Source organism: Python bivittatus, unplaced genomic scaffold, assembly GCF_059951505.1.
Source record: "Python bivittatus isolate LINGU-HERP-01145 unplaced genomic scaffold, Pbiv_v1 ctg000700_np1212, whole genome shotgun sequence".
NCBI classification, from domain to species: Eukaryota; Metazoa; Chordata; class Lepidosauria; order Squamata; family Pythonidae; genus Python; species Python bivittatus.
Genome location: NW_028277098.1, coordinates 95,711,276 through 95,735,265, shown reverse-complemented (window position 1 = coordinate 95,735,265; position 23,990 = coordinate 95,711,276). Strand labels below are relative to the sequence as shown.

General features: G+C 40.7%; 3 protein-coding genes across 10 annotated transcripts in view; 1 reads left to right on the top strand and 2 right to left on the bottom strand.

Annotated features, from left to right (window-relative positions):
* SS18L1 (SS18L1 subunit of BAF chromatin remodeling complex) overlaps positions 1–3,599 on the bottom strand; it is a 34,164-nt gene extending 30,565 nt beyond the window's left edge. For 2 of the 5 annotated variants that reach the window (XM_007440087.4, XM_088153767.1), the window contains exon 1: positions 2,942–3,210. In XM_007440087.4, the coding sequence (XP_007440149.1) occupies positions 2,942–3,010 (69 nt within the window). In that variant the 5' untranslated portion in view covers positions 3,011–3,210. The other 3 variants (XM_088153768.1, XM_088153765.1, XM_088153766.1) reach the window with 3 other exon arrangements.
* Positions 3,600–3,829: 230 nt separating this feature from the next.
* On the top strand, positions 3,830–16,275 carry PSMA7 (proteasome 20S subunit alpha 7). 2 transcript variants are annotated; one of them, XR_015798431.1, is made up of 8 exons: positions 3,830–4,093; positions 7,333–7,459; positions 8,554–8,678; positions 9,415–9,537; positions 10,889–11,008; positions 11,313–11,375; positions 12,056–12,206; positions 16,141–16,275. XR_015798431.1 is itself a non-coding variant. In XM_088153773.1 (7 exons), exons 1-7 carry the CDS (start codon positions 3,998–4,000, stop codon positions 12,149–12,151), a joined length of 750 nt encoding a protein of 249 aa, XP_088009899.1. In that variant the 5' UTR covers positions 3,831–3,997; the 3' UTR covers positions 12,152–12,381. The 2 variants fall into 2 exon arrangements, 1 of the variants encoding a protein (XP_088009899.1); XM_088153773.1 differs by lacking the exon at positions 16,141–16,275 and having other exon boundaries at positions 3,831–4,093; positions 12,056–12,381.
* LSM14B (LSM family member 14B) overlaps positions 15,321–23,990 on the bottom strand; it is a 21,992-nt gene continuing 13,322 nt past the window's right edge. Inside the window, exons 3-10 of one of the 3 annotated variants that reach the window (XM_088153769.1) lie at positions 22,905–23,040; positions 21,669–21,785; positions 18,625–18,789; positions 18,411–18,488; positions 17,545–17,706; positions 17,252–17,405; positions 16,135–16,315; positions 15,321–15,799 (exon numbers count right to left, since the gene is read on the bottom strand). In XM_088153769.1, the coding sequence (XP_088009895.1) occupies positions 16,144–16,315; positions 17,252–17,405; positions 17,545–17,706; positions 18,411–18,488; positions 18,625–18,789; positions 21,669–21,785; positions 22,905–23,040 (984 nt within the window). In that variant the 3' untranslated portion in view covers positions 15,321–15,799; positions 16,135–16,143. The remainder of the gene's footprint in view (positions 15,800–16,134; positions 16,316–17,251; positions 17,406–17,544; positions 17,707–18,410; positions 18,489–18,624; positions 18,790–21,668; positions 21,786–22,904; positions 23,041–23,990) is intronic. The other 2 variants (XM_088153771.1, XM_088153770.1) reach the window with 2 other exon arrangements.

Genomic DNA, 23,990 nt, shown 5'->3' with positions numbered 1-23,990 from the left:
ATGAAAATAGCTTGGCAACAGTATGGAAGTGGTTCACAATTGTCTTGTTTTGAGATGCTCTTTCGACTTAAGTCTCACCCCTCTGATGTCCTGCTGGTCTCCCATCCAAGTTCTGACCAGTTTTGACTCTGCTCAGCTTATTCTTTAATCAGCCAACCCTGCTAGGTGGCTCCCAGTAATTTCTGGGCAGATCAATAAAGTTTTCTTTGGCAACAGTACAGAAGGGGATTACTGTTGCTTTCTTTTAGCATGACTTTCATCTCAACTGTTTAGCCTACATTTTTGGCATTCCCTGGTGATCTCCCATCTAGCACTAACCAGCTCTAACCTTGCTTAGCTTTTTGAGACTGGCATCATTGTCGCCAAACTGCTTGTATTCACAACTGCAAAGATTTCCTCTGTAATGTAAGAGAATAACCTATGGCTGTGTGAACCACTGTTTTGCTTGTTTATTCATTTTACACCCCATCTTTCTATTCCAGCAAATGATCAAGGTGGCTGAACCATTTTAAGTGTTACATTTAGAACCAGGAGAAAAAGTAATCCTGGGATCACAGCAAAAGTTTTAGAGAGCAAATTATATAAAATATAATAATTGATTCTCTTGAAAAGTCTCTAATGCTGGGAAGAGCAGAAGGAAAGAGAAGAAGAGGATGTCCAACAGCCAGATGGATGGACTTGATAACAACAGCAATGAATGCACCACTGAGAGACCTAAAAACACAGGTTGAAGACAGATCATCCTGGAGAGAATTTATCTATGTGGTCAATAAGAGTTGAGACCGACTTGATGGAATATAATATTAATTGCTACTGATACATCAACAGAACCTTTGTATGTTTTTTATATGCAGTAGCAGTATACTTTTGAACATCAGCCTCCATTTGCAGGTAATGCAAAACTAACTTTTTGTGCTGGTCTGATATGCATATAACACTAAGCTATAATTGGTAGGTACACACATCACATCCAACCATAATCACAAGCCATGGGATGATTCAGTGTAATTTGTGACCCAAATGTGAGGTGACTCATCACTTTCACGTCATGCTGGGCTCAAGCCCACAACGATTTGGGCTTAATCCCTGTTTTACTTGAACAAAGTCCTCTTGCTTCCATTGGGAAGAGCTTGCATGGCACCACAATCTTTGGAACAGCTCAGCTTTAACTAGGCCATTCCCCAATCTGTCTTCAAAGGGAAGCAGTGGATATATTTGTGAGAAAGAGAAAGAGGGAGGGAGGGGAGGGACAGTTGATGCCACTGTGGTGTAACATTTAAGGTGGTGAACTAGGAGTGGGAAGACCAGAGTTCTAATCCAACCAAAGGCACAGAAGCTGGATGGGTGACTTTGGACCAGTCACTCCCTCTCCGCTGTGAACTAGGAAATTAAAAAAAAACATCTATCTCCCAACCATGCTAGACCAGCATAGATTACAGTCAGTAACCTTCAGTGAAGATGACTTCATCCTGCACTAGACTGATTCCAGCTGATAATAGTAAAAATTGCACAGTATCTATCTAGGATCCTCTGGGATGATTTTTCTTTTAAGTGCATTTTGCAACACGACGATGTTTCCTGCCTGTGCGAGCTATTCAGCAGTGGAACAGCCCGCTTCCTGGAGTCATGGGTGCTCCATCACTGGAAATTTTCAAGAAAAGATTGGCCCAGGATGGTACGAGGATTCCTGTGCTGGGCAGAGGGTTGGACTAGAAAGCCTTCAGGGTCCCTTCCAACCGAATGCTTCATCCCCTTCTCAAGTTCCTCAACCTCCTGGTCAAGCCGACTGATAAAAACGTCGGATTTTCTCGACTTCCCCCCAAGACTCCGAAAACACCCTCTTGTGTCTTGGCTGAGGATCCTGGGAGGTGTAACCCCGACACATCTGAAGAACGGCCGGTGGACCACAATTGCTCCGGGGAAGGTGGCGGCCGGCGGCCGGGCGCTGGAAATCCCGGGCATTGTTTAAGCGCCCGCAGATCCAGGCTGGCCAGGAGCTTCCTGTTTCCAGCTCTTTCCCCGGGAAAGGGGGGGCTGGAGAAGCCCTCGGGGGACCCTGCTTTGCCGTCCCAAACTCGCCCAGGGGGAGCACCAGCTTTGTTGTTTCCTTACTCCGGTTCAAGAGGCTCCGTTCCCATCCACAGGCACACACCGCCTAGGTCGACTCTCCCTCCCAACCAGCCTTCAGGGATTTCCCCAGAATGAATGAATGAATGAATGAATGAATGAATGAATGAATGAATGAATGAATGAATGAAAGAAAGAAAGAAAGAAAGAAAGAAAGCACTGAAGAGCAGATTCCCCAGCTCCCCCGGCAGACGCTGCCACCACGGCGCGCGTTTCCTTCCGCAAACAATAATAAACGCGCCCCCCTTCCGACGCCGCTCTTCGCCCGGCCTCCCTGAAATCCACGGAGCCGCGTCTTCCCCCGAGAAAGAAAGAGGATCGGGGAGAAAGCCCGACCGACGAGCCGCGGCGGGCAGAAAGGGCCGCCTCTCCGCGCCTCGCCTTCCCCGCCCCCAGGCTGGACCGCTGTCAAAGAGCCGCCCGCTCCGGCTCCGGCTCCGGCTCCGGCCGCGGCTGAGCCCGATCTGCAATGCGCCCCAGCCGGCCCGCGGGCGCCGCTCTCGGGGCCGGGGGGCGTCAGCCCGGGCAGAGCGGCTCGCGGTGCCAGGGGCTGCCTCGCTGGCTTCGCCCGCCGCGGAGCGCCTCTGCTTTGTTCTGCCTCCCCGGTCGCTCCGCAGCCCATCCTTCGCGGACGGCCGCTCGGCCGGAGCCTCGGGAGGGCGACGCGTGGCCTCTCCGCCCGCCGGCGGGGCGCAGGACCCTGGACGCACGCCCGCGCCCCCCGCCCTGTGGCACGCGCCGCTCGCCCCTGGCCGGGCATCCCTGCCTCCCCTGCCCTCCCCTCCCCTCCCCTCCATTTGCTTATTTTCATTACCTTCTGGATAGTTTGCTGGGTGACCTCTCCCTTGCCCCGCGGGCGGGCAGAAGCAAAGGCAACCGACATGGCGGGGCGGCGTTGGCTTGCCTTTTTTAGAAGACGGGCCAGTCATACAGCGGCTCCCGGGCTGCAATAATATTATTATCCAGCCGCTATTGCCGTGCAAAGGGGCAGCATTCGCCGCAGCGCACGAGGAGGGGAGCCTGAGGAAATGGTACAATCTGCGCCTCGCAATGAGCCTGCGGCATTGCACCAAGACCCTCCGCGGACCCCCTTTACCTGGACGCTTCTACGCGCAGCGCAAGGCGGAGGGCCAGCGACCGAGCGGCGCGACGGGAGAGGCAGCCGAGCCACCTGAGCGGCTTTGCCTCCTCCGCTCCCCCCCTTTCTCCAAATCCACCTTCCCCTCCTCCCCTTCGCCTTGCACATGGTGCATCCCTGTTGTTGGGTTTCCTGTCGCGAGCGAATCGCATCTCTCCCTGATTTTGCCAATAAGAGCATCTCAGTGCGCCAAGTGCGTAGGAAAAGGAGGCAGCGTTACGCCAAGTGCGTGGGAGCAGCAGGTGGAAAGTCGGGGAGAGAAGAAGCGGGCCGACCCGCGCGTACGTCACATGCGTAGCGCCAGCCAGCTTCCCGGCTGCTTGCCCGTTACCTTACCTAAGCTATTAGAGTACGAGGAAGCCCAGTCGCTTCCTTATGTATTGGGCCGACAGGCTGGGTTACGCGCTGGCCAGCTAGCCAATCCCGTTCACCGTTGTGTCCGGCCAAGAGCGTTGGCGACGGGGATAGGTCGAGCTGTCTACGGCTGCAAGTACGTGCTTGACGTAGGCCCCTCTCTTTCCTCCCCCGTTTGCGGGTAGCGCCTCTGATAAAAGCGGCGGAGTCGGCGTATGAGCGTTGCGTGAATAGCGTGCCGCGCGCGGCGTCGGGAAGCGCCGGCGCATGCGCGCTGAGGAAAAGTGACGGTGCGGTTTTGAGGGGACGGCTTCGCGCGGCTGCTGGTTCCTCTCATTCTCAGGTCCGGACGGCGCCTTTCGTCGCCTCGCCGCTGTCATGAGTTACGACCGGGCGATCACCGTTTTCTCCCCCGACGGGCACCTCTTCCAAGTCGAATACGCCCAGGAGGCCGTGAAGAAAGGCTCCACCGCGGTAAAGAAAAGGCACCTGAGGGGGGAGGGAAGGGCCGCCGCGCCACGGATCGGAAGCGGAGCGTGGACTCCAGCACCTATTACTCCCAGCCGGCAAGGCCCGCAGCCAGGACCGGCCCAACCGTTTTCTGGTTCCAGCACCGGGCCTCGACCTCGTCCCGCTGCCGGCGTGGAGCAGGCCCAGTGCGGAGCTTCCCGTTGATTTGTTTAGGAAACTGGCTAATCCCGAGGCGCTTAGATGGCCCAACTCTTACAAGACAGGATGAAGCTGCCCTTAAAAGAATAAATAAAACACCAAAAGCTCTTGGTGGAAAGACGCGCTTGGAGCCCGCTCCTGAACTGTAACAAGGAGGGGCCGCTTCAGCTCCCAAATAAAGGCCTCTTTTGGGGGTGGGCGAGATAGGCTTCCCCGGGCGGTCTTTTCAGGCACTTTGGGCCTGGATTTCCCAGAATTCTCAGCAACTAGGCCCGGGAATTCTGGGAGCAGTCGGCTGTACACATTTGGGGGGGAACCAGGTTGGGGAAAGGTGATCTGATAGTGTTCAGCGCATATGTGTATATGTGTAGTTTGGTTCAGTGCCATACAGTGATTTGCCATACAGTACCATAATGTGATTTGTTTGTGGCTTAGTCTGTTGTGTGCATCTAAGAATTGTCTGAATTTTAGTTTAATGTTATATGAGCTCAGCTAATTGGGGCTATTTAATAAACTGTGATGGAGAACACTGTGGCTTGGTGTGATGTCAGGTTAGAGAAAACCGGGGGCTGTACTAGAAGAGAAGCTCTTTTGTTTCTTTTGGCTCATCCTGTGAAGTGGGGATATTGTTTTATGTTGGAGGGGTTAGATAAAATTAGGTTTGTTGTGTCGGCAGTCTGCCACATTTTATATCCTGCAAAGAACTTGGGATTGTTCTCCAGAGCTAAATAATTTAATGGGAAACAGAAAGTGAAACAAGGACACTTGGTGCAGTTTATCCATGTCACGCAAGAACTTTTTAATTTTTCCAGTACTGTATAAAAATGCTGTTTACTAATGTTTTAAGCTTAATGTATAACATTTTAATTTTTTTTTAACTATAAGCCTTCCAGAAATGGAAGGGTGGGATCCTAATCAAATAATGAAAATGATGTAAGGCCCAGAAATTAGCACAGTATAGTTCATTTGAGATTTATGTGGTGGGATTAGCCTAAACAATCCATAGAAAGGATTGGTAGAAAAGAATTGCTTGACTGAAGGAGACTAGAAAAGAGATTGTAGTTCAAAATTAAGGAACAGGAATTTCAGATTGGGGAGGCAATCTGAGAGGCTGTGTTTTTCAAGGAGTTAGAGGTATTGGAGACATTCTGTACATCACTAGGTTGAGTGTGAAGAATGTAGAACGGTTCTGGTAAAAAGTTGGGAGAATGAAAACCTGTAGTTATAGAAGGAGGGGCTTTAAATAGTGTTAACCTTGTTTAATTAGTGGAGAAGAAATATGAAAAGGCAAGATAGATGTTGCTGAGTGAAATAAAATATTCATGATTACAGCAAGCAATTGAATTGCTGGATGGGAGTAAACAGATCTAGCAAGTGTGTATATACATTCCTGCTCAGACATTGTCTTATTATGGGCTGGTTTTCTTTAGGATAAAGAAAAATAATCAAGGCAGGTTGCTTCCGAGTAATAAGATGGGCCTGAATGTAGTTGTAGGAAGATGACATTTTGAACAGAAGACATTTTGGATGAAATCAATATATTATTCCTTGCATGGTTGCTTTCTTTACTTGAGAAATCATACTGGACACAATTTTATAATAGGGAGTTAAAGAGAACCGCAGAAGCTTATAAGATCTGAATGCTTATTGTTTTCCTCATTCTCTCTCAAAGGAAATGCTGGAAGGTGTATATCAAGGGCAGGTAATAAAACTACTGGGGGAGATCACTAAAATTTTGAAGTAGGAAACAAGATTAAATTAAAACTCAGGGAAAAGGAGATGCTGTTCCTAAATAAGAAACTGCACTGGCATTAACCTCCAGCATGTTTGTATAGGAGAGGCCCAGTCCTCAGCTGTCACTATATTTGCTTGGGAGATCTGAATGCAGAGTATGTTTGCCATGAAAGGTAGCATACTAACTGCAACCCTTCCCGAATCAGTCAGATTTTGCTGGTGTTGTGCACACTTTAGTTATTTCTTCTCTTGCCTACTGCAACATGCTCTATAAGGGACTGTCCTTGAGAAGTGTCTGAAAGTTACAGTTGGTGAAAAATGGGGCAATTAAGCTGCTAATTAATAGGAGATACAGGAGTCACAGAATGATGATACAGGTACTTGTGTATCAGTTACTTGTTGCTTACCAGGCACAGTTGAAAGAGTTGGGGTAAACCTTTGAAGTCCTAAACAATTTAGTATCCAACTACTAGAGATCTCTCATTAGAACCTCCCCTGTGAGGTTACAGTGAACAGGAGAGGGCTCTTTGAAGGTGTCCCCATTATCAGAGATATTGTATATCTTTCTTGCTTGTGGTGGATGGCCACCTTTACATTGTCCCTGGGCTGTGGAATGCACTCTTTTAAGAGATGTGTTGGGGCCCTACTCTCTCAGCCTGTAGAAAACCTGTAAAGGCATCTATCTTCGAAGAGAGGTCCCTTCATCTTATGTTTTTGTTTCTTTTTCTGTTTTTTTGTGTTGTTTTTAAAAATTTGCCTTGAGTATTCACTGGAGAAGGAAAGTATGATATACAACAAGTAAATAAATAAAGGTAGTGCCCTCTAGATGGTATAGTTGGCTGCCACAATTCTTTTTGATTGGCAGTGCTGGCCAGGGCTGATGGGAATTGAACTCCATACCAAGAGGGAAGCACACGTAAAGTTGCCTAATCCATAGAGTGCTATCATAGGGATGGTTTTGTTTGAATGTATTTGAGTGAAATGTTATTGTGCATGTATGTTAGAAACAGCTGAGATACATTGTCAAACACTATGGTGAAGTGCAGATTTTCATATCAGATAATATTTAGCAACAAAGCTATATTTTGGTTTAACTTTTGCTTTGGATATAGAAAGTTCCAGGTTCAATCTAAGTGGGCATCCCCAGGGTAGAATATGGAATGATTCTAGACTGAAATTATGGAAATGTATATATTTTTTTGCTGTTGACATTTAAAAAAAAAAAAATATATATATATATATATATATATGGGGAAAGTGCTTGATATGATACTTTGAGAAGATGAACTCGCCTTCATTTTATATTACAGGTTGGAGTACGAGGAAAAGATATTGTTGTTCTTGGTGTGGAGAAAAAATCTGTGGCAAAACTTCAGGATGAGAGAACTGTCCGAAAGATCTGTGCCCTTGATGACAACGTCTGCATGGCTTTTGCAGGTACTTCGATGATGGGTTTTCCTAATACAGCCTTTCCCCAATTTCACTTTTTCCAGATGTGTTGAAGCTATAAATCTGAGAATTCTTAGCCAGTGCAATTCTTGCTATAAAGACTAGGAATTATTGTTCCAGTGGATCTTTTTTTATTTGCAAAGAATGTCAACAAATTAAAAATATTGGGAAAAAGACTGGGAAAAAGAACCTTTGGGGATTCCTCCTCTTCTTTTTGAATGTTCAATGTTCTGAAAATGTCCTTATGAAGGACTGTTTTCCTTTACCACACAGGTCAATTTTAAATCTCTTATTAAAAAATACAGTACTTTAAAATTAATCTGATTAGTTTTTGAAAACCAAATCTTTATGACCAAATAGTATTCTACTTTTAATGTTGAGAAAAAAAAATACAAACAGTCCAGAAATCTCATTTTTCTGTTAATGGAAAGTTAATAATGTCCATTATTTTGGAAATCTTAATTTGTTTTGAGTTGAAAATGACAGTGTCATTCTTCTGGCAAATATTATTCCAGTAGCAGTGTTTTATTCTCTATTTCTCTCCTCCCAGCACTCTTCCCAGGTGGTGGGGGCAGATAAAATAGGATTAAAACTCTGCTATTGGAACACTAACTGCTCTAGAAGACTGGGAGATTCTTGAAATTAAGTTTTCCTGATTTTACCAATCAGATTAGCAAGCCCTGCAAGTCAGAGTTCTATAGCTCTGGTTCATTTTTTTAATTAAAGAATCAGATTTTGGAGTATGGCACTCCTTGTTTTGATTCTTTTTCTAAACTAAAAGTTGCCTTAATCTGAGCAGAAGAACTTCAGTAAAAAAAAAAAGTCTGGTTAATCTTTCCTCTGTCCTTTTCCACTCAAAATCATCATCAGGAGATTCATTAGACACCACAATTCTAGTATGTTGGGAATACACATAAGATATATCTACCTCAAAAGAACATTATTTTCTGGAACATAGGATGAACATGTGCATAAAAATGAATCATCTCTCTATTCATTTAGGAAATTTACTAGAGTAGGAATATTTCTAATTATTCACTTTGCTAAAGGCAAATTTTGATATTTTGAACTATTGTTTACAGGTCTCACAGCAGATGCCAGGATAGTTATAAATAGAGCCCGAGTGGAATGTCAAAGCCATAGACTTACAGTGGAAGATCCTGTCACTGTGGAATATATTACACGTTATATCGCTAGCCTGAAGCAGGTATATACATTTTTTTTTCCAATGGCCATATTCATTGCTTGGTTTATTGCAAACCCTTGGTGAACTCTGGACAAAAATGGAAAATTAGGTTTCCCCCAAAGGTAATGAAAGATAGTAGGAAATAGTGTTTGCTATTGTAGGTGTTAGAAATTATATTTGATTTTTGCAGCTTTACATACTTGCTTCTGTCTTTGCTACTTAGTGTTTTTATTTTAAATTGTACAATAAAACCCACAAGGATGTCTTTCAGTATTTAAAAATGCATTTGAAAAAAAGTCAAAATTCCAAACTCTACTAAATTAATGAGCAAGTACTGACAGATGTTTAAAGCATTATTTGTTCAACATCTTTTTGCTCACAAGTAAATTTAGTTTCTCAGTAAATGTAGAGTACCGCTTTGTAATTTTCAAAAAGCTTTAAGTTCAAAATACAGCTATTCTGTACTTGCTGGAAGTATTTCGGTGCCATTTTGACCATTCAAAAGTTTTGTGTCCTTGAAATGAGGCTATGTTTCAAGCTCAGACTGGAAGAGTCTGTTTTGAACTCAGAACTGCTGTCTGAAACAGGGAGTTTTGGGCTTAAAATGTTTTGAATTTGAAACACTTTTGCCCACAGCAATTCTTCAGAACATATTCTGATTTCTCAGTGGTCAAGTACTTATTCAGAAATTTGTCCGTAATACGGTTACTGTAGTTCTATTTTTATAAAACCTTTTTATTTGTTTCTTTCTCCTCAGCGATACACCCAGAGTAATGGCCGCAGACCTTTTGGTATTTCTGCCCTTATTGTAGGGTTTGACTTTGATGGAACTCCAAGGCTGTATCAGACCGATCCTTCTGGCACATATCATGCTTGGAAGGTGAGTTGACCTACTAGATTTGTGTAAATGAAAATGAAAGAGCACTTAAATCAGATAAGCAAATCCTACCTACAGATTAATTCACTCTGTCATAATCTATAGAAGATCAGAAAGTATTAAACACAGTTTTACCTAACCTTATTTTCCTTATTCCTTTGTCTCCAATTCTGGATTAGGTATAATTCCCTTTTTAAAAACTGTTTAAAGGTACCGTGATTCAAAATAGTACATTCTCCATTATTGATAATCTACATGTTTTTGTGCATTTAATTATATGGAGAAACCAGAGTTAGACTAGGTTCATGCATCATACTAACCACAATGTGATTGGTTTGGTTTAGCAAGATAGGTGGACTCTGCAAAATAAAACATGGCTAAGCAAACTAGTTCACTGCTTTGCTTAGGGTTTAACAGACCACTAGAAAACTGTATTTTAAAATGAAGGCTGACCAATGGTGAGCAATAGTGGAAGCAATAGCTAGAGCACCACAGATCATCACCTGATTTATGGCCACTATTTTGTTAAAATTCTGTTGCCATTTGCTTTGTTATTTATAGGAGTGGTCCTGTTACAGTAGTCTTTTTGATATTTATGGCACTGTAGAACTTTCCATTCAGCAATTGGAATTATCTCATTCTTGTTAAAAAAAAAAAAAAGGAAAAAAAGTTATTTATTTATTTAGATGTAGAAAATTCACATGGTTGCACATCTTACATATGAACTCTGGGTAGCTAACAACAATGAAGAAGAGCAACATAGTAACTTTTATAAATCAACCCCCCCCAAAGAATTAAAAGAATCATAGTATAACAACAAAGGGACAATACAGCAAACTGAACCACACAAACCACACCTGCACTGGGCTCCCCTAACATCCCAGCTCAACGCTTGGGGGAAAAGCCAGGTCTTCACAGCCTTCCCGAAGGCCAGGTGAATTGGGGTCCTCTAGATCTTGGGGGGAGGCTGTTGCACAGAACAGGCACCGCACCATTGTGGCCCTGTCTTGCTGCCAAACACTTTTGTCTTGACTGATTTCCCTAGACCCTAAAAATATGGAGGAGTAAATTAATTTTATATTGAGGTATGCAGTAATTGGACTTTGGAGTTTAGTCATCAATAGGCTCTGTTGCTTTGTGGCAAAAAGAACTGTTATATCTTTCACTAAGAATATTGTATTTTGGGTCCTCTTCATTTTAATTAGGTCCAGTCGCTTGCAGTTTGGTTTCATGGTGGCTGATCACTGATAAATATTAGCTGGGTTTATTTTAAGACTGTCAGATGAAACATTTAGATATGTAAATATTTTGTTGACATTTCTCATCAGTTTGCCAAGTATATTTCTTGTCCTAGGCTAATGCAATTGGTAGAGGAGCAAAATCTGTGCGGGAATTTCTGGAGAAAAACTACACTGATGAAGCTATTGAAACTGATGATCTGACAATTAAACTTGTTATCAAAGCCCTTCTTGAAGTAAGTGTCGACATTCAAATTGTTCCTAACTTGATTATTTTGATAATAAACAAGCTAAATGGTACCCTAATAATTTAATATATTTTAATGTCATTCAGTAAAATTAAGAGCCACAGTTATTTACCTGGTTCTAAGATTGATTTAGAAGAAATGCAATTTTTGTGGGTATTCTGAATGTATTAGATTGAAGCACTCTTGGATGTGTCATGCAGTTCAAATGGGATGTCAACTTCTTTTATTGGAAAAAATTCCTGATTGTAACACATTTGTAAGGAAGTCTTTTTCTGATTTTCCACAATTTAAGGTTGTACAGTCTGGTGGGAAAAATATTGAGCTGGCTGTTATGAGAAGAAATCAACCTCTCAAGGTAAACTGTCTTAAGTAATACTAGTTTTTTGTTTTGTAGATTGTTGCTGTGCCATGGTCGTTTGTTGCTTGCAAAGGAGCTCTGCATTTGAAATCTGATGGCTTCCTAATAAATAATACAGATAATAGGCATCTATACATGATACTTCTGAAGCCTAATTAGGAGAATCATTTATTTCAAGCCATTAGGTTTCACACCCCTATATACATATATACACTATAGCAATGTTTTTCAGACTTGGTAACTTAAGATATGTGGACTTCAACTCCCAGAATTCCTCAGCCAACTCCCCAGAATTTTGGGAGTTGAAGTCCACACATCTTAAAGTTGCCAAGTTTGAAAAGCACTGCACTATGAAACACAAATGCAGTGGAAAACAAATTAGGCTCTTCCCTCAACTTCAGGGAGTGAAAAAAATGATTTTGCATTGACTTCATGTTTAGTAGCAGCAGCACCCATGACCCCAGAGGACTAGAAAAGATGGGGGCGGGTAAGAATAGGTAATAGGTTTGTCTTTCTTTCCCTTATCTGGCTTAACTGCACTGTTACTCTACTGTTTATTATCATTGGAATAATGACCATCCTTTACAGGCTGAGAGGATTTGGTTGGGGAAGAGGGTACACTGAAAACCCTGGCTTTAAGGTGGCCAATTGATTGTAATCTCATAACTTCCCTACAGATACTGAGCCCTGATGAAATTGAAAAATATGTTGCTGAAATTGAAAAAGAGAAAGAAGAGAACGAGAAGAAGAAACAGAAGAAAACTACAACATGATGAATGAATTTCTTTAGTTTTGGTTTTTAAATCAATCATGAGTCTATATAGATATGTAAGCATTCTATTTCCTTGTTCTGTGCCCCTAAGAGGTCTACAATAAACCATCTGTTTTTTAAGCTTGTTATTAGAAGAGGCTCCATTCTTGTATGCATGTATGTGTATATATATATACACACACACGTGTGTGTGTGTATATATATACACACACACACATATACACATATAAACCATACTGCAATTATAACACTAGTTTTTCTAAACCAATAGAAAATGTTTTCATAACTTGTTAATGAATCTCCAATTTGACATGGAAGATACCTTTTATTACTCCTGTTCTGTTACTACTATTCTATTACTGCTTATCACCACTGCTTCATTGCTAATGTTTATGTTCCATTCTGTTATAATTCATCAGGGTAATCATGACAAAGCATAGATTTGCTGAATCTTCAGTCCAGCATAATGTGGGAATGGCTCATACTTAAGTTTGGCACTTAAATATGAAAGATAAAATTTAAATTTGTGATCTCTGTTGAACTTTTGACAGTAGATCTATACATGTGAATTGATTCTCTAACTGCATGGCAGTGAATTTATTTCAGTAAACTCATTTCGGCAGGCAGTTGTAGAAATTCCCATATAGATTCAGGATGGGACCATGGTTGTAATGTCACCCTGAAATTATGAAAATATTAATCTTGCTCTTTCAAAAAAATATTGGTGTTGAGCACTTTTTTCTCTTGCAAGCTAATCTGATTTTGCTCCTTTGTCAGTCCCAGGCAATAATCAGGGCATGGGAATTACAATCCAAAACTTCTTGGCAAACACACACACCGAATGGTGTGTTTCATGAGAGAAGAATGCAGTGTGGCAAAAAGTATTTGCATATAGAACATTTGGAAAATAGTGGCTATTAAGTTGAATCATTAGAAAAAGAGGGATTTCTGTAGTTTAGAGCTACAGAATCCAGATAAGCACAGATGACAGCAAAGTTTTTTTTTAAAGCTATCTCTTCCTTGCCCCCATAGTGGTCCCTTGGGTTTCTGCAGCCCAGATTGGATAATATATGGTAGAAAGCTAAATCAGGGCTAAGTCACGGTTCACAGGACATGTCCAGACCACTGGAAATATACAGTAACTACCCCTGCGGCAGTGTACATGTGGGAATACTTGTGAGCTTTTGAGGAGGTAGCACAGTAGTGCAGAATTCAAGTCGTAAGGAGACTGAGATAGTTATAATGAATGGAAAAGTAATTCTTCCAGATCAGTATGGGTGCTCCACATGATTTAAAAACTGAACAAACTTCGTTTCTGAAGACATGGCAGAATACTTCTAACACCAGTGATATTTCAGAGCAAGTACTTTTAAAAGGTGTGTTTATGATGGAATTTTTATTTACTGGTAAATATTTGAGCTGCTAATTATCAAATGCAAAGAAAGCTGGCCCTTCTAACAGGAACCTCCAAGTGTTAGTTCATCAGGGCGGCCTACTAATCTCTCAAGCTCAAATCAGTGTTAGTATCGTGCAAGTAAGAGGCTGTTGCTCTGTTGTAAAGACACTGCAGAGATCCCCATTGCAGTATCACGTGTCTAGCCAGGACTGGAAAGTTGGTATGAAAGGTTGCAGAACCAGTGTCAACAAAAATAGTCTACATGGGGCCAAGGTCGGATTCTTTGTAAGATAAATTGCTATGTTCCCAGAACATCTAGGGATGTGTAAATCACCCAAGATCTAATTTGAATTTGGTTAAAAAGCTGATTTGCATAATCAGATTTAGCCCTTTTAAAAATATGAGTGTGCACATACAAATCCATCAAAATTTCATATTGGTTCAAAGGTATTGATTCTTTCAATTCTATACTAGCGCATGCTTTGCAAGAACATTTTTTTATCAACCATTTTGCTCTTCTTTGAGATTGTCCTTGGGGACTGCAATGTGTAGTATAGGGATATGTTTCACAGGACATAAATATTAAGTATTTAAAAATGCCCAACTTTAGAGGCTTCAGATTGGTTTCTCTAAAAGGACACCCAATCCATTTTTCATGGATGCAAAGTTTTATTCAAGCCTTTCAGCATCTCCCGCTTATTCGGATAGAAGTATTTACATTTCAAAATGGAGATTAAGGAGCAAGTCCCAGGAGAAAACACTGAAACTTCAGCACTAAAGAATAAGCTAGCTGACATGGAGTTAACATAATACTCATACAAAAGTGCTTTTGAAGTAAGCAGACAATGTGTGTGCATGCATGCATATTTTGTTCCTTATTAACTCTTCAGAAAACCCTGGATCAAATTCAGGGCATCTTCCTAAATACAGCATCACCCTGGTTTGCAAGTCATTACCTAACTTTTTGATTGAAAAATTACTTGCAGCAACAGGCAAAAGAAAAAGCTGAGAACAGTTAAACATTTACATGTTTATTTATAATTACAATTTACATGACTCCATAACGCGACCTCACCACAATGTGTTAACCCTTTGTGATGAAGGCCTACAAAAGAAACTAAAGCTTTACACCAACTTAATGCATGACCTAGGGGAGCCATGGAAATGGGGGTGGGGGGGAGGAGAGAAACGGCATCCACTATGGAAGCCTTTCAACAGAATATTCCTACAGATAACAAAAGTGGCACAAACCTATTACTAAAGGCTTTACCCATTTCCATGCAAGTTTATAATCCCTGTGCGCTCATCCTCCACAACTATTTTAAAAACACAAAAAAGTTGAACTATTTATAAAGTTGGGGGAGATTAAGAAGAGCAACTGAACATACTGGTTGCCCAAGCTTCATTTAGACATCACATTTCGCATTCTGAGAGAACATGAATGAATGCTTGAAGCTTGGACTTTCCCCTTTAAATCAGAGAGATAAAAAACATCCCTCAAGATTTGCTGCAAGGGCATTATGCAAGTTTTAGCCTTCTCCACATAAGGAGAATGGCTCATCATTAGGAAGTTGAAAATGGCATTTATCCTGGGCCACCATTTGAGATACTAGTTCTTTTGAGAGGGGTGACCAGCACTCCAAGCAACTCTGCGGTGTAACTCTCCAGAGAAATCCTATTTCTCAAGTGGCAAGTCGGAATTACAGATACATGGTCAGCAACAAATCCCATCACCACATCACACACACAACATTTCTGCACTAGAATTTGTTTCTAGACATCAAAACAATCTGCTTGAGGAGGGGCAGGAAGGTGAAGAGAAAGGCATAGAAGTCAGAACAAAAGGACACCAGCAGACATTTGGCTCTCCAGATTAAGTTGCTGGTTTCATTTTTGAAGAATTTAGAATTGCATTGCTTTCTTTAAGAATAGAACAAGCATTCCCTGCGTTCAACTACAACAGCGGTTGGAACTTAAAAGCAGCACAGGTTTCTTGCACTACTTTTAAAAAGACCCCCACCCGCAAAAAAGAAAAATCCAAAAAAATGAGAACTTCTTGAATTGGTGGTTTCTAAGCACACTCCTTCTGAAGTAATTCCAGTGCTCCAATCCTGCTGTGACATATTAGCAGTAATTTCACCGGAATTCAGGCATGTGAACATAATGTTTCATTCACCCATCCTTTAAGTGCAGCAGTTTTTATTGTTCCCTCTTTCCTATGTACATGACTTCATAGCAATGTGGTTGAAAACTCTAAAATAAAACACATAGACATGTTTAACAACTATACAATAAATTTATCTATTACTCTGCTGGATGCTCATTTACTTCAAGCCACTTAAAAAAATTCACCGAAAGTATTTAAGTCCTAAAGGTTAACTACATACAAGGCCCTTGAAAAACTGTGTGAGAGAGAAAAAACTCACACTGCCATAAAAGCAAACATTTCACTAATTTAAGTACTCCCAAGAGTCTAATTAGTTGGTTTTGAGGAATACACTCATTATAAGCAGACAATTTGGTTTTCTTTATTCATCCCAGCTGCTCTAAGAAAGCTGAACCTAAAATACTTTAATTTTGTGACTTGCCTGCAGGATTCAAACTCTTCCAGTGCCAACTCTGGGAGTAGCCTGACTTCGCCGCACAGCTCCAGACCCCCTTCCACCACGAAATCCCCCACGAAAACTGCGGCCACGGAGAAATCGCCCAGATACACCAAATGTCTCTGTGTTGAGCTTCCGTTCTTCAGCCCATGTTGTACGCCGTGAACTAAAAAACAAGTTACCAGTTTTCAAGTTCTCTTTAAATTCATGCTGTAAAACTCTCTCTCAAGCAAAGAGATTAGAAGACTAAGGCCATCACATCATTTTCCCATACAAAGTCTGTCACAAAATATACTACCAAATGTGTTTTATGAATGTAATTTTCCAAATCATATTGCTGTGGCTGAGTTTTCCATATCATGTAGACTTTAACCAATGGGATTTAAGATTAAAACATGTCAAGTAATTCAGAAGGAATTGGTTACTGAATCCTTCATCCTTCAGTAACCAAGCAGCAGTACTTATGGGGTAGCTTCTGCCAAGAACATGATATATACATTTGACTTCTTTTTTTCTATCTCTCAATAAAATCCTAACTGCAGAACTAAGAAACAAGGATATCAAGGCAAAGAGTCACAAAGAATACTGTTTCTAAACATTTAGGACTCCCATCACAAAAAGGAGATTAAGGCTCAAATCCTAGGGTTCCTATGAAGAGCTTGGTTGAGCAAGTTCTTCTGGTCTCAGATTTCTTCCTCACCCCCACCTATGATTGCTTACCAAACTTTAAACCTTAAGCACTGCAGAGATCAAAGTTTTTTGAGCTTTAGAACCTACTTTGTGAACTCTTTACTTTAATGGGCTACCATTTTAGAATCTGAAAAATGAGCTTGCTTTTAGTGCCTTCCAAGCATAGTTTCTGTAATCAGGGAAGGACTGCATATAAAATCTATAATATAGTTATAGAAAATAAAATACCTTGAGAAAGGTATTCATTTGCAACTGAAAAAGGACCAGGGACGCAGGTTTAAGGACATTCATTTGTTGAAAAGCAAACTTCTGCTCAATATTGGAGTACAAAAAAGGGTACTGGGCAAAAACACCATTAAACCAACACAACTAGTGTGGAAGAGCTAAAATAAAGCTCCCAGAGTTCTGTTACCTAGACTTCAATTCTGATGAGATGTTGTCAAAGAAGGATTTTGTTTTGTCATAGTAACAATTGGGTCCCAGTAGATCTTCATCTGGATTGCCATCACAGTTTTCAGCAGCCACAGTAGGCTCTCCCTTTTCTTCTCCCGTGTCAACTTTATCATCTGAAGAGGAAGGGGGGAAATCATTATTTTTAAATATGCATATATAACAAGCTACATTGGTAGTAGATGTTTTCTTTCATCCATATCAAGGAGGAGGGACTGGCATACCAATCATACAAGAAACAGAAAAAGTACTAACCCTTGAAGTTAAGCTTCTTCCTGAATTCTTTATCCAACTCTTCTCGGTTGAACTGTGCATTGGCGCTTTCAAAATCAAAGTCACCTTCAAACTTTATTGTATTCTCTTTCACAGCAGCTGGTCGATTCTGTCCTCTGGAACGATTCCTAGTTCTTCTATTTCCTGAATGGAAGATGTTACAATCTTCTAGTGAGAATTCCTTTAATTCTAGACAAAGCAAGGCTCACCTCACATGCTCCTTGCTTAAGGCAATACATGATGCTGTGTTTCTCAACATCATTTGAATTCCACAGAAGTGATGCCAGCAAGCTGGCTGTTCTGGTACTTCTCATTCTGTTAATGGTTGGATGGTATGAACGTCTAGAATTTGACAGAGATCTCCTCCCACTCAGAAGTGATCCATCAAATCATAAGCTTCAAGAATTTTTGCTTCTGAATTTGCTGTATTCCAACACAGTGAAAATACTTCTAATTCAGAAATATTTTGCCCAGTAAACTTCCAGTCTATTGAACTGGAATACAGAAAGAAAGCAGTCTAACCTTTCTTCCATTCTAATTCATTTTACATTTTGACTTAGATTTGAACTACTTCTCAAAGACCAGCACAGCTTCCTAGGCTAATGCTACTAGTCATATTACTACATAAGACTTCACGTCCTTGTGGATTATACTAATGTCCTTTCACAGTAATTCTTTTAGTTCTTCATGCACAGAAATGTTGAACTCCCCTAGACTTCAATTTAAGTAGGAGCACTCTTAATTAATTAGTAATTAATCTTTGTTCTTCTATGCGAGTTTGTATTACAGAAGTAATGCAGAAGAGGGTAATTCAGTTACTTTGGAGAATTTACAATCAGGTAACATACCTGATCTCCTCCTCTGGGGCCTTCTATTCTCATCATTCACCTGCCCTTGCGTTTGCACAGGTGGTGGTTCAACTATATCTAAGACAAAATAGGAAAGCCTGTTCACTCAATATAGTCAAGATGCTGAAAGGTAACAGCAGATGGTAGTTCCAATTACTATTATTATTATTATTTTAAAACACTGGCATATATCTGAAGGAAAAGATTTCAGTACCATTTGCCTTGTTATTCTGTTGAATCTGACGTGTGTTGCGTTGAATCGCTGGAGGAGCTTTGCCTGCCTTTTTGGGATTCAAGCTGTTATCGAGGGGGCCAGTCTGAACAGCTTGCTCCACCATTGGACTTTTGCGCACTGAATGAACAGATGGAAAAGCAGCACCTGAGAGAAACCAAGCAATGTCAGTAACCGCTGCATTTGTTCTGACCAAACTTGATTTGTGCTCAGAGACCTTGGCTTCCCTCATCCTGTTAAAAGAATTTGAAACAGAATGTTCTCCAGAAAGAGGGTTACTCTAGGAAGCATTAGCAATTGATCAGGGACACCACATGGAAATGCTACAAGGAGCGAATTTGATTTACTATAGTCCCCAAACTATCAGCAAATTTCAACAGGTTTGTATGGTGATTACTTTGTGCATATTTCATTCCAAACCGTATAGGCTCTCAGATTTAGATGAAAAGCACTCTACCTACCTATTCTGGATCTTTAAGAACAAAGCTAAGCTCTTTCACACAGATGTATTATCATAATTGAAAGACCAGGTTCACACATCTCACTAAACTTTAAGTGTGCTCTTTTGACTAAGCTACGATTGGCTGGATATGTGCAGCATGCTAAGCCAAAGCCAAAAAAGCCATATTGTTCAGAATGATATATGAACATATCCACATTTACAAAGGTTAGCTGTTGATTGGTGGTGGATTTTGATCACTGATTCCTCACCGTACCAAATACTTTGACACAGGCAACTAGTAGCAAAAATCCACCAATGCTCAAAGATACCAGTGCAAAAGTAGACCAACTCCAGACTTGCGGAACTTGCTAGCAGACTGGACCTCCCCATCCAGTAAAAGTTAAAAGCAGCAAATCTACACATTCCATGATCTGGTTTGGAGGAAAACCCAGCTTTTCCTGGGAGAGTACATATTCAAATTTTTCCCAGAATCAGTGTATTTCAGAAAATCATTTAGACTTCTATCAGTTTATTTGATAAAATAGTTTCTGATATAAATACAATAACACATTTGAAAGCCACTCCACTCAAACATGCAAATTTAGAATAGTTACGAGAATGTTGTTATGAAAGGAAACTCAATAAGGCTTCCACAAGCAAAGAGACAATGTTTCAGCCTCTGTTCCTGTAAAAGAATTAGGAGCTGACCTTGGGAAGGTATGAAAAGCCATTAAGGGGAAAGGAAGGTACGAGCCTGTAAGGAGGGACTTAGAAAAGCAACTACATAATCCAGAGATTGTTTCTTGACCTGATCTATCTCAAGGAGCTAACAGCTCCTCATGATAAGTATTAAGCTCTACACTAGGATACACACACACATACACACACAAATTGTGACAATAGCATGAAGATTCAATAGGAGCACAGAGAGATCAAGATTCTTGCTAAAGACACATCAAGCTTCTGTTTTGGAAGGAGAATAAAGCATGAAGATACATGGGTTCCCATAGCTTTTCAACTGCAGAATTCAGTTCACTGAATATATAACTCTGTCCTTTTGATCAATGATTAAGTTCATCTCTGCTTTCCCATCAAACCTTCGATTATTGCAATGCTGGCTGAAACATCATATTCTAGAAGACAAATATTATATATGTCATATGATCACCCATAAACCTTGTCTGTGTCTCATACATCTACCTTTATTTTTAAACACCACACTGTAAGGGTGTTTGAAACTAATTCACATGGTAAGCAACTGTATGTAGATTATGTCTATTGTTCATTTCCACAAGTCCAAACACTTTGTAACTAAATTAATTATTGAAAATTAGATCTGAACCATGAATTCTGATTTGTATAAGTATATGCTTATAGGCACATATATTTAATTACCACTTGACAACAGTAAAATATATTTTATCCAATGTTTGTGTTATGTCAAAGCCTCTTGAAACCTTACTTAGACGGTACTGAAGGGGAAAAAAATCTAGCACTGCAAATAACCTCTTTAATGCCAAGACATATTGCAAATGACTTGACAAAATACATTCAGAAAGTGCCCTTTCTGAATATGCTCTGCAAGAAACTCAAAGAACTTCTATTGCTACTTAAAGGCCATTCATACAGCTTCCCCAGAATCCTCAAGTTGCAAGTATAATTCTGAGATTTGCATCTTCAAATGGTTCTTCCTAGATCTCTGCTTTAGAAAATCCAAAATTCAAGAGCACGTGCAAAGGAAATGCCATCTATCTACCAAGCATTAACTATGTTCAAGAGTTATCAAGGAAATGCACGACTGTACTTAGACAAGTGTAGAAGAAACAATATAATCACATGAAGACAACAAGAATCACAACCCCCTGAAGAAACTCGTATTGTAGAAACATTCAATACTGAATTAAGAGGCTGCTACTTATCCTCTCCTTCCCAATTGTTGTTTACCTGCCATTGTTGAACCCTGGCCTCACATGCTTGCCGCAGGATTCAAGCAAGAGGAAACCACACACCCATCAACTAGTTACAATGCTGAATTCACCTGGCCATACTCAATTTATCTGGGGAAGCTGTTTTACAAAACACAAGCTGCTGTGTTCCAAGGCCACTCAGGAATTCGTAAGACATGCCCTTGTACAATGGATTGTTTCATGGGTGTCCTATCATCCACCAATATACTAAATTTTATAGGAATAATTTCTCCAAGCTTTAATTTGTATTTTTTTTTCCCTCTTCTTTTAGTAGCACAGGTAGGGCTTTTTGCAAAGTGGAAGGCTTCCAAATCTGCAACAGCTCATTCTCCATGTGTTCATGCTCCTAAATTTCTCTGGCTCTACTCTGCACTATCCCTTCACTCTAGTTCCACCTCAGAATGTCAAATGACTGTCTAGAAGTGAATTCCTGTTCATCCACCCATCCAATACCTGGAGCAGAAGCAAATGCACCAAGGCTTTCAGAAACAAGACTACTGCAGTAATTCTTGCAGGTGTTACTTGGTTCAGGAGGAAGAAGGGGGGTTTAAAAAAAGGAAACGTTTGCAAACAGTATGGAATTCTTCTAATACTTGGAATCCTCAAGCTGCTGTTACCCTTAGAAGACAGCAGATGTGGCTCTGATGATAAGTCAGGTTCTGAAACTGGCTGAGGAGATGAAGAAGTGCTAGGACTGGAAGCAGCTGCTGATGCTGGAGGGCTTACCAGCTTCTCTAGAAAGACAGACAAGAGAGGAGAAGAAAAAGCAGAGAAGGAGACTGGTGAGACACACAGCACTACTGACATCCAGATGACTGGGGAAAGAAAGTTTAAGCAGCTAACATATTCTTAAAAGTTTTGAAACTTGGAAGAATTTGACCAGGAACAAGACAGATCTTGGTCAAGTTGCCCACCACTAGATGAACATTACATATCATGTGCTAACTTTATGCTGAAATGCTTTAACAACTAATAGAAATGAAGATGTGGACAAAAAAAAAAATTGTTTTGTATTTTAACGTAGTATAATTCATTTTTCCTGAACGTATGTGAATCAGAATGAGTAACCTTTAATCTTCACATTGCTCAGTGTGTATATAAAGAGAAAATTGTGTTTCAAAAAGTATATCAATATTCACGTAGAAACAGAGTCCAACATTTTTCTACCCCTACAAAAACTTAAACACTAACTGCTCAGATACACTGAAAAGAGGAAGACGGAACCCTAGGAAGTTTTCAACTGATACTCATTACCAGCTCACATATTTTTACTCACACACAACCCCCCCCCCCAAAATATATTGTGAACTTGTAAAAAACTTTACAGCTTATCAATTAAGGTTAGGAAACAGCAACTGTAATTAGTTCATGCCTTAAGTAGTGTCAGGCTTTCATCTTCAGTCTAAATCACCTAATATGTACCACACACTGAGTAGTCTGTCTAAAAGTTGATTAGTTGAATAAGCTTCACTTTATAACCTAGTTTAAAACCAGTAAGCAGTTAGGTTTAAAAAAAAAACTGGCTTAACTTCGTGGAGACACTGGTTTTTGTGAAGCTATGCTTTCAGCAACTCAGAAATGGCCCAACTTCAGTGTATCTTTGGCCTGATTCTCACTCTACGCAATCAGTCTACGTCAAGGTGGGATGTCTTCAGATTAGAGAGTTACATAGTGAAATGTCTTCCTCAAATACTCCAACATTTTGATAGAAATTATTTTTAAAAACCCTTTCTTTATTCATCAATAGACATTTCTTCTTCAGAAGAATATTCTCTGTGGACATGTACCCCACCCTTAAACGGTGCAGCCCAGACCCTGATCATCTCAGTGACAAGCAGGCCTTTGTTACTCACCTAATCCAAGGGATGCTGCATACTGTTGGCCAATTAAGGAACTGGCAGCAAGCTGGCTGTAGGGTGGCATCCCTCTGAAGGGACTATAAGGCACATGAGGTTGAAAAGAAGATGCAGACGCAGAGCTCAGAGACGACTGCAAAAAGGGAACGTTAGAAAATGACGTTACCATGAGCAAAAAGAAGAAAACAAGATGGACAATGCCATGAAATAGGTTTTAAGAAATGCAAAGATTGAGTTAACACATATTATGCCATTGTTGGTTGAACCATGGTTTGTAAAGAAGCCAAATTGGTCTGACTGCTGAATATGTTTAATGTCAAATTGGTAGGCAATCTTCATATTTGGTCTAGAACCTTAAGTCTGATGAGGTTGTTGAAAGAACAGTATTGCAAGAAACAGGGAAAATCCTTGTAACCACTGATTTACAGATCAAGTGAGGAAAGATTCATCCACCTGTATAATAGGATCAATTCTCCACATAAAGTTGAAGATGAAAATCAAACAATTCTAACCATAAATTATGTATTACTATCTTAATAAAGAGAGCCAGTTTGGTATAGTGGTTAAGACACCAGGCTAGAAAATGGGAGACCATGAATTCTAGTCCCACCTTAGGCATGGAAGCCATCTGGAGGACCCTGGCCCAGTCCTTCTCTCTCAGCCCTAGGAAGATGGCAATAGCAAACCACTTCCAAAAATTTTATCAAGAAACTTCAGGGACTCATCCAGGCAGTCGCCAAGAGTCAAGACTGATTTCAAGGCACTCCCCCCCACCCCCACAAAATCTTAATAACAGACAGCTGTTATAGTCTTCACAAACGATAGCCATAAGAGTAGATTTTCTTCCTGCCTCACCATCTTCTTCAAAACCCAGTTAATGTTCCACCCCTGTTAATGTTCAAGAAGCCCCTCAAGACCTGGTTATGTCACCAGGATTGGGGGTCCCAGGGAATTGGCAACATTTTAAGATGGCTCCCCTACTGTGGTTGATATATGGTTGATACATTTACTCTCTCCATTTGTGGCTTGTATAATAATGACTGTATTTTTTAATGATTGTTTTTATAATAACTGTTTATATTG

What these genes read in the sequence shown, in the direction of transcription:
- PSMA7 (XM_088153773.1), top strand. Translation starts at nt 3,998, where the DNA reads ATGAGTTACGACCGGGCGATCACCGTTTTCTCCCCCGACGGGCACCTC. An exon ending in CGTCTGCATGGCTTTTGCAG is followed by an intron (nt 7,460 to 8,553) that starts GTACTTCGATGA and finishes TATTGTTTACAG; the next exon opens with GTCTCACAGCAGATGCCAGG. An exon ending in TTATCAAAGCCCTTCTTGAA is followed by an intron (nt 11,009 to 11,312) that starts GTAAGTGTCGAC and finishes CCACAATTTAAG; the next exon opens with GTTGTACAGTCTGGTGGGAA.